The sequence below is a fragment of the Clytia hemisphaerica genome, unplaced genomic scaffold (assembly GCF_902728285.1).
Source record: "Clytia hemisphaerica strain Z4C2 unplaced genomic scaffold, Clytia hemisphaerica genome assembly, whole genome shotgun sequence".
Lineage (NCBI taxonomy): Eukaryota > Metazoa > Cnidaria > Hydrozoa > Leptothecata > Clytiidae > Clytia > Clytia hemisphaerica.
The window spans coordinates 1-10,275 of NW_027103384.1; the positions used below are offsets into that span (position 1 = coordinate 1).

General features: G+C 32.6%; 1 protein-coding gene across 1 annotated transcript; it reads right to left on the minus strand.

Annotated features, from left to right (window-relative positions):
- Positions 1–1,109: 1,109 nt before the first annotated feature.
- On the minus strand, positions 1,110–3,547 carry LOC136824805 (phosphorylase b kinase regulatory subunit alpha, liver isoform-like; the record flags this gene model as incomplete). Its single annotated transcript, XM_067080781.1, has 5 exons — positions 3,539–3,547; positions 2,693–2,755; positions 2,123–2,305; positions 1,472–1,519; positions 1,110–1,179 (listed from the first exon to the last, which is right to left on the minus strand). Coding segments are annotated over exons 1-5 (373 nt in total), but the record flags the coding sequence as incomplete, so codon positions are not given.
- Between the last annotated feature and the right edge of the window lie 6,728 nt (positions 3,548–10,275).

Sequence of the window (10,275 nt, forward strand, 5' to 3'; positions counted from 1 at the left end):
AAAAAAAATGTTTATGACATGGAAAAATTGTGACTTCAAGGCTTTCAACTCTAACCTGAAGTATTTGGCAAAGGAAATTCAAATATGTTTCTGATAGCATCTTATAGATAGTTTCCTTATGGAAAACTTTAGTCGTTTGTTTCTTATAAAAAAAAACGTTTAGAAACCAAATATATCATGCTCTTGAAAATATTCTATCATATTCAAGACCTTGTGAGCAATAAAACATCTATCTCATCAAAAAATTGAGTAATTTGGCTAAGAACATTGATGTATGCTTATTAATAGTGATCTTATAGATAAACATGCGTTTTTTAAGCCAACAAAATTGTTTTTGAAAAATCTACTTGAGCCATCTTTACCTATGATGTACTGGATGGTACCCCTACTTTCATGCAAAAAATCAGAAAAAGTTAATGATCCAATTTTTCACAAAGTTCAAAAACCTGTTTTTAGCCGTTTTTTGGCCCAAATTTGCCCCTTCTTTTGAAAGTCGGGCTCCGCTGGGCTCCGTCACATTCGAGGGTTTATAGTTATGCATCTTTGTGCAAAAATCATAAAGAATCAAAGAGCCAATCTCGATAAAGCTAATAAACGAACGAACGAACGAACGAACGGACGAACGGACAAAGGTTAATTTATAGGACCTCCACCCCACCGGGTAGGTCCAAAAAAGTGTGGTTGGGATCCCGAAAAGTGGTGAAATTCTTAACTTTTTATCTTTAATTTTTCTATCGCATTATTTTGCTTTTTTTACTCATTACATTTCAGTATATTAAGTTATAAAACACACGGTTAAGAAACAAATATGATATACTTTGACAACGCTTCAAAATCTTTTTTTTTTCTTCATTAGTTCATATTTTGTTGATTGTTTTGAAAAACACTACTTTCAGAAGAGCAAGTGGCAGTGACAGTTTTCAAAATTAGGGAAAGTAAAAAAAAGGAACGGGAGATCAAAAATCTTGTTACTTTGGGGGAGGGGGGAAAGAATATTTTCAAAACCTGGCGATAATATTTCCCTCTGAGCGGCTGACCTAGGAGAACACTATGTTTTCCTACTATTGGTTAGGAGTTACAAATTCATCAATGACGAACATAAATCATACCATAACTGTATTTAGCGTGAAGTGAATCTTCTTTTTGCTGGGATCTCTTAAAATTTTCAACTTTTGCACTCTGTAACAAAAATAATACCAAAAGAGGGTTCTTTTAACTTGTAACAATTCCTAACTGTACCAGCATTCTAATTCTGAATAGTACATTCATTGCTTTTACCAGCAAAAAGCTTTTTAACCATGCATACTACGTACGGCTAAAATAGTCTATAGTCTAAACATATTAGGCAGCTCTCAGCTCATAGAGAAGAAGAGCTTTAGGCTTCAAACAGAGTTAGACATGACATAACCTAGGGTTAATAAAGTTCTTTGTGAAAATCATTTTATTCTTTAAGTACAAAGAAATAGCGTACCTGCTGCATCATACTCATTAATAAGCCTCTCATCAACTTGACAACACTCTGAAAATGGATTGTAGATTGTTATTTTTTATTATTTAACGTAAATAGTACTTTTAATAGCAGTTAAGTAGACCTTATTGGACCACTATGAAGGCAAACAATAGTTAAACTGAATGAAACTATCAAAATAGCTTGTTATTAACTTTTGTGAACACTTTTCAAAAAAGGTAATATTGGATTAATTTATTTGATATCAACACACACCCTCAAAGAAGTCAACAGTTAATCATCCTGCCTAAATTCTAGCGAATTCATTGGTTAAAGACATCACATAGAGGTGGGATATATACCGTATCTGTCTTCCTCACGTTCGATTGAGAAAAAAAGAAGACATTGCGTATTGACGAATGCGCTTTCGAATGTCACTTTCACAGTTCGCTCTTTGATGTAAGTATCTACTAAGAGAGTTCTGTTAGTTTTTATCATGCTCTTGGGAAACTTGAAAAGGGACTTCACGATATAAATCCGCAAGGTCGTTTTGAGGTGGGATACGGGATATACAGGGTTAGTAAAAACCGTATTGGGGTCGAGGCTTGCCGAGTAACTATATTATCTGGTGCAACCAGTAAGCCAATAATACAAGGGAACGAGGTTGTAAAATACCTGCTCTAGCTCATATTGTTTGGATTTCTCTGCATCAAAATCAGTCTTCTTTTTGTATGCCCTTGACAAAGCCCATACAGCTAGAATGCTGTAAACATTATCTCTGACCCATGAATGTCTGTTGGTCGTTTCATTGAACTTTCCATGAAATAAACTTGGTGGAAGGAGCCCAGTAATTGGATTCTTAAAAACAAACAAAAATGTACAGATTATGATCTAAAAAAATAACTTTTCTTACAAATTTTCTGTTAGCTAATAATATGTTAATTGAATGATGTCATTTTTCTTACGATATTCAGCCTTTTTTATGCTAAAAATTTAAATGAAAGTAATACAAAGATTTGTGCCGTCTGGCTGATCAATTGAAATTGCTCAGATGATCATTATAGAAACCAAGTTGAAGCATCTGAAAGCATTTATGTTTATCGAATTATCAAAATTGAAGAAAAAAGAGTTTCCTGTATAAAAACAATTATCAAAACGTATAATTTTTGTCACATAGTCTGGTATGAATTAGGAAATGTAAAAAACAATAACTATTCTTAAAAAAAACAAAAAAAAACATAATACCTGGAAATCAAGAATGGTCCTTTTCACCAATATATAATATTCATGAGGGAGAGGCGCTGTTTGCTATTAACCATTTTTCAAAATGATGATGAAAAAGAAATTTTCTCATTTATCTCATTAAGTCTAGAAACAAAGAACTATTTTACAATTGCTGTATGGTTTTTCATGCTGGTGCAATCTTTAGGCAATGTAGTGGAACTTTTTTTCGATAGTACATTCTAGAAAAACTTGGGTTTTTACATTACATGTTTTTTTTATAAGCATACAAAAATCCAAAAACAGGCTCAGAGATGCTTAGGTCGAAAGCTTAATAAGGCTGGAAAAATGCTCGAGGAATGCTTAAATCCAAAGCATAAATTTAGGGAAATACTGAAAATCCCTTAATTCCAGCCAAAAAAGCAAAAATCAGGAAAAAACATTTTTCGTAGGCTCAAAGTATGCTTGCCATATGCTTAATTTTTCCCCATATCTGAGCCTAGATATGCTTATAAGTGCAATGCTTATTAAAAAAACATATAGTTGTTAGTAATTAGTCAAAATTACCTTCTGGGTTAATTACTTAAGTGTGAAAGTTCGTTACCATATTACTTCAAATAAACACCCCTTTCTTTTAAACACCCCTCCTCCAAGGTAACATTTTCAATAAACGTCCCCACCCTCAATTAAATGCCCCTTCGAATAAACGTCTTAATTTTTTATTCAAAAAACTGTTGCGTTTTCCTAAACAACTTCAAAAAAGTGATATTCATATTAGAAGTGGCTTGGATCACAAGATTTTTGTTCGGCTACATTTTGAGAGATTCTTCTCCCATCATTGGGCATTGCAATTCCGGCTTTCCAACTTACGGTATGCATTAATGACTCTTTCGGCAAACATCTGCGCATGTAAATTAACTTTTTGTCATTCTGATTTTTCTTTAGTAACAATTCTGCCTTTGTCTAGCCCTTTCAAATGTTTCAGTTTGATTGAAAGCAAAAGTGATCAAGGAAAAATAGTGAAAACTTGAGTTTTTTAAGAATAAGTTGTTGCAGTGTTAATCTTTCACAATCTTTCCTAGGCCCTTTTAGTACGAAATATATAGATATATATAGATAGATATAGATGGATAGTATGACTATCAAATGTTTGGGCCTTTTCAGTTGATCATCATCATCATCATCAAAACAGAAAAAATATAATATCTTGAGATTGGAAAGAAGAGTGGAGATGGCTAACCCCTCTTTTGAAGGGAAAATTGATTGATAATACAAAAATTTTGGACTTTTTGGGTTGATGAAGTCATCAAAACCTGAAAAATCCAATATCTCCAGTTTGAGAAGAATTTATTGCATTTTTTCTGAGGATAACCCGGCATGAGATTGGAAACACTGTTTTTTTCTAGGGGGTACGATTGTAACCATTTTCCGCAAAGTTCTCGATCAGAAATTGAATCTCTTCATCTCGAAACTGTTCATCGCAGAATGATGTTGTGAGCGGGATTGAGGAAACCGGTGAATAGCTATAAGCAAAAAGGTCGGACCCATGTCTTTTTAGCTATTAAAGTATAATAATTTCAGCTAAGTTGTTTTTTAAGACATGAAACTTGGATATTCAAAATCTACTCGAAATTCTGTTTCCACTGATATATAACATGATAGGGTTTATTTTCAGGTTACTTTTGCCGTTTGTTTGGATTTCGGCCTAAAAAGGGTCCAATTTTGGCCCAAAAGTTGATGTAACACCTAAAATCACAAATGGGCAGGTCTAAAACGCCTAATACCTACTACTTAATACTTACTACCTAATACTTAATATTTATTGTATATACCTCAAAATTGCCTCAAAATACTTTTAAAATAATCAGTATGGCCAATTCGACCAAATCTCAAAATTTAGTGTTAAAAAAATTTCAATTTTTTGTTTTATAGCGTTTTAAAAACATGAAAATATTTTCTCTCTTTTTTTCTCATCATTTTATTTTCCCGCCCTTCTTCAATAAAGTTTACAGACTACACAGATTTTGTAGAGACACACTTTTTTGTAGGAGAAAAATATTTCGTTTGCTCATTCATATTAGCTTTATTTATAAGAAACAGTTGATCTGAAAATTTAGAATAAGTGAGTATGCCCCCCTGTTTCATTGGAGCAGGTAACTGAAGCAGATGGCCGAGAGTATTTTGACATGAATTGATTTTATTACAAACCTGATTACAAATGACCCTTTTGAGCCAGAATATTGACAGGGTCATTTAATATGACCTTTTTAAACTTCATTATAGTAAGAATTACTAATGTGCTGAATAAGACGCTATAAATATCACTAGATAGAAATTTCTAGTAGAAAATGCTAAAAGAGAGAATTTGGAGGTGCCAACTGAACTTTTGCCTATTATTGACAAACTGACATTAATTGACAAAATTTTAAAAAAAACTTGAATATTATAGTTATTGAATATAAAGCCCTGCGAACAATCTCAAGAATTATTATGACACTACTCGATATGATGCAGATAATACAAAAGGATAAAATTAATGGCCTACATTTAAGCGTTTAAATAACGTTTAGCCAAATTCCACTACACTTAGAATAAAGATTTTGAACATGCAAAGGAGAGTCAGGGCCTGGAAGTTCTGGTCTGTTAAGTATCCAAACAGATTAGGTAGTCAGTACTAAGTATTAAGTAGTAAGTACTAAGTAGTAGGTAATAAGGTCTTGTCAGACGATAACATTCGGTAACATTTTTGTGTAACATTTTCTAAAAATAGCAAATGTTGTACAAAATGTTACCGTGTAACATCGATTAACATTCAGAAACATTCAAATGTTAACGAATGTTACGCGCAGATAGCAAATCAAAAAAAAAATGATTTGCTCTCATGGTTAACATTTTGAATCAAAGGATGCCGCCATCTAAAAAATACTTCAAGTGCGCACGTTTTTTTTCGCCGATTTTTCTCTCTTTTTTGATAAAAAAAATCAAATGTTACGCACAAAATGTTTGCGTGTAACATATGTTAACATTTCTTGAGCACATTTTTGAAATCTTCTATTTTTAGAAATGTTAGCAAATGTTACACAAAAATGTTACCGTCTATCACGACCTTTAGGCGTTTTAGACCTGCCCAATCACAAATGTGAAATAGGAAATTATTTTTCATAATTTGTAAGAAATATAATTATTTTAATGTCAAGTTATCATAAATCTGCATAAATATATACTAGAATGAGAAAAACTTAACTTAGAAAGTGAAAAACATGCAATAAATCCTTCAAAAAAGCCAGGTTTTTCCGAAAATAGCCTTTGTAACATTTTGATCAAAAATGAAAAAAATTAGCTTGTAGGACCTCCAGTTCATTGTCATTCTGGATTTTTGACTCAATTTTTTAATATTCTGATGGACTCAATTCTTCAAGCAAAGAAATCCACTCTCATAGATTTTTGCAGCCTATTGAAAATTTTTCCGTCACGGTGTGACAAAAACTCTGACCTAGTACTAGTCGATGAAAAAATGTATTTGAAGACCTCAAATCATAGATTTATTAACCAGTCCAAGTTCTATATAAATTTGATTCAGCTTGCAAAAGAGGCTTTTTGATTAATATTTTGAATCCATACCTTTAAAAAATATTTTTTTTGTTTGCTAGAAAATACCATAGCGTCCCAGAAAATTAGGTTTCAGAGACATTTGAAGACCTTCATTTTTTGACATTTTCAAGTTTATCAATCATACTTCTTCGTTCCTCTGAGAGTGCACAGACACTCGCGTGTGTTCCACTACAGATTATTTTTCATATTTCTATTTAAAAGCCTACTGGGTGCCAAAGTGAAATTGTGTATTTTTTAATACGCCGTTCATTAACTCAAATCAAATGACTTTGGAGGTTCGGTGAAATGGTGGCCGAATTGCAGTCCCATGTTTTGTCAGATAGTCCCAAGTTAGAGCAGTTGACGGTAACTATGCATGGGGTACCCGTTGCTAAGACCTTTATTTTAAAAACGAAACCAATTACAGCAAAAATTCCTGAAAAATAGCAATTTTCGTAATAACTCAAATATTGATATTTGTGACTGTACTGTATTTTGTGTGCGGTTTGAGGATTGAGCCAAAAACACCTAAAAAACTTTAATCTGTCAATCATTTTCTCAAGCAAAGAGTAGGAGAAGTGATTCTGGCTTTACGATAATGCCACGGATCATCAGTAGATAGTATTCCATTTCTGGAACATTTGCAAAAAAAAGGAAAAATACAATAGTATACTTTTTACTGCTTTATTCGCATACTGATTTTGAAAGATATTCTATGTTAATAAGCGTTTTATTGCAAACTTCAAAAAACTGGTTTTTGTCTCGCTTGTGCAGAACTTTAGCTTATATGCTTCGACACCTTCCTATTAATTTTTTCCTATCTGTCTAAAAAGGGGTTAAAATTTGTGCTTACAAGTCAATTAAACGATTAGTGCTTTTGATTCACATTTCGGAGGGACACTCGTGTGACTAACTGACAGTAGTGTGAGAATGGGTAACAATGAAACTCAGTTTTCATGATCTCCCTTGCGATAATGTACAGTTAGGGAAACTATCCAGGATCCTGTCATTCTATATGCCAGCAAAAACTAAATGATACTTTTATTAAACTTAAATTTCTTAGCATCTTTTATCGAAAAACAACCAAAAACATTGCCGGAGACCAAAACAAATTTTCTTGCAAGATGATGGTGCCCTTTTAGATCTATTGTTAGGGCCATCTAAAATGGTGAATGGAGTTGCAGAAAGACAGAGGTGCCCACTGCTTTGAGGGTGGTAAGGACAATCTCAAATGTCGCCTAAGAAAAAGTTTTTTTTGAGGAAAAAGTGGAAAATTTACATAATTGGCCATATAATCTTCATTTTTTATCTAAAAAAGTTGAAATTTTGAGGGTTGGTCAAAATTGATGGCTTATACCCAAAAATGAAAAAAAAACTTGAAAAAGGTTTGTTATTTGAGGTTAATATGACAATTTATAGACTTTTGTTAACCTCAAAATATAGAGACGCTTATTGAATTATTGGGGAAGAAATTATTAGGGAGTCATCAAAAAGGCTTCAAATATCAAGCTTGTTTAAAAAAGGTTAGAGATTTCCCACAAGGAAGGTGCAATTCATGAGGTTAAAAAAATGGTAACAAGTAACCTCACATTCTTAACCATATCTTCTGCTAGCATGTGTATTAAGTTATGGGACAAAAGTAAAATGAAACTAGAAGCTTAGATCAATAGGGTTTTTATGAAATTGACAATCTTTGCTCTAACGTAGGGTTAAAAATTGAGGTTAAATTAGAACTCTATGTTAAGGAATGTGAGAAATTTGCTTCTCTAATTGACCTAAATAGTTCTATTCTATTAAAGCTACAGGAACAAAATTACTTTTTAAAGTTTTCATAAAGTAAGTAAATAAGCTAAAAAAATATGAAATAGACCAAAAAGGTTCTTAAAATGAGGTTTTTAAAACAACCTGAAAAAGTAGGATGTTTTAGCTTATACCTTCAAACTTAAACAACTGAACGAAAAATGTTTAAGGTATACTACGATAAAAAGTTAACCTCAAAGATTTTTAATTCAGACTTAATTAAGACTTAAGCTTTACTTTTAAGCTCAGTATTGATATCAAAACAGATTTATAAGTCATTAAAGTATACAACAAAGAATTAAAAAACCCTATAAGCCCAATTCACAAATAACCTCACTTTTTGGTACCCAAACTAAGATATTAACCTCATTTTCTACTTTACCTTGTTCCTCAACCATTGAATAATGGATCCCACTATTTTTATCACACAATTTTCCCTTTTTATGAGGTTATCTGAAAGCTTAAAATCAACCCCTTTCTCAGGTACTTGTGTCTCTCAAGTTAATATACGAGTTAACCTCACTTTTTATACCAAAATATAATTTTTCATGTTTAGTTGTTTTTGATAATAGGCTACTGTTTGTCTGATATCCAAAATTAGACTGAAATATCATTGTTAACCTCGCAATTAGGGTGTTTTTGTGAAATAACCTCAAATTTTACACCCTACTTGAACTGTTAACCTCATTTTTTCTAGCCTACCTTGTGTGCCCAATCATTAAAAGTAAAACCAATCATTTATTTTTACTTTAACCTCACATTTCATACCAATTTTGGTCTATCTTTAAGGACCATTAGGTTAACCTCAGTGCAAGTTAACCTCATATTCTTAACCCTACTTTGACCAAGAATATCTCTTTAAATTCAACACTTAACCTCTATAATGTATATATCATTGTGAACCTGAATAAATTTTGAGTTAGCATGTAAAGTAGCAAATAAAAATAAGTTAACCTCATTTATTTATCCTTTGTTAAAGTCAAATAGTTCTTTTGAAAAAGTTAGGCGATTTTTGGGGGTTTTGACTTGAGATGGTCCGTAACGCAAAAACCCACAAAATGATCTTCCAACAGAAGGTGAATTAGTTGCTGCGCGAGTTACATTACGCACTCCACCGTGTAGCGTGAACGAATGGTGTTTTAGTGAATATCAATCATTATAACAAATTTAGGTACCCCCAATCATTTTGGTACACCTAAAATTTTTAGAATTTTAAAGTAGCCCCCCAACTTTGAGTTGCCCCCTTTTTTATTGCTAAAATGGCAATAAAGGATTTTCTGCTCTTTTGTCAATTCTTTGAAAATACTTCCATGGTGAACATCTTTTTTTTTTCAACAAATTCAAGGGTTTCAAGGGTTATTTTTGACTAATTTTCCAGGGTTTCAAGGGTTTTTTTACCACGGGTTTTTTTTTAGGGTTTTTAGTTGATCTTTGCTAGTTTTAAAGAATTTCAAGAAAATCAATAATAGTCAATAATGTCAACAATAGGAGAAAGGTTGAATTTTCAACTCTCAAGGTTCCTCAACTCCCTTAATAAAATGCATAAAGTAATAAGATGTTTTCTTTAACAAAATCATAAAAACCTTCATCTTTTGGACAAATCAGTCTTTTCAATTCCCTTGATTTTGAACAGAACCTCAATAACATTCACTTAACGGGTTAAAGGGTAAACCCCATAAGAATGAGAGTAGAATATCCCCTTGAATTTCAGGGGTTTCAAAAGTATGTTTTCTCATTTAATTCACTGATGTTTGTATCCCATGCAGTGGAAAAAAGTTTGTATTTCTGAAAGTGAAAATGGCTGAAAATGGCCACAAAATTTGGCATTGCAAGGGTTTCTAGGGTATAAATCTTGCACCTCAAGGGTCCCAAAATAATGTTAATTTTTCAAATGGCAGGAAAAAAATCAAGGGTGTTTCAAGGAATTCAAGGGTTGCTGGCCACCATGACTTCATACAAAAACAACAGCCCCCCCCCCACTTGTGAAAATGTCCAGGCTGGAATTAGTGTATGGTACGCCGAATATATTCGGCGTGAGGCAGTAATTACTTTTGGCGTATTGACGTAAGGAGCGGATATATAAGATATTAGCTTAAGTAAGTCAAAAGCTTTAAGATGAGAAGAGCATTCTAACGCCCGATTTCATTACGGCAGGTTTAAACACATCCACCTTGCTCTCCCTTGAGCGCCATATAACGACGTAAAGTGTGAATAGA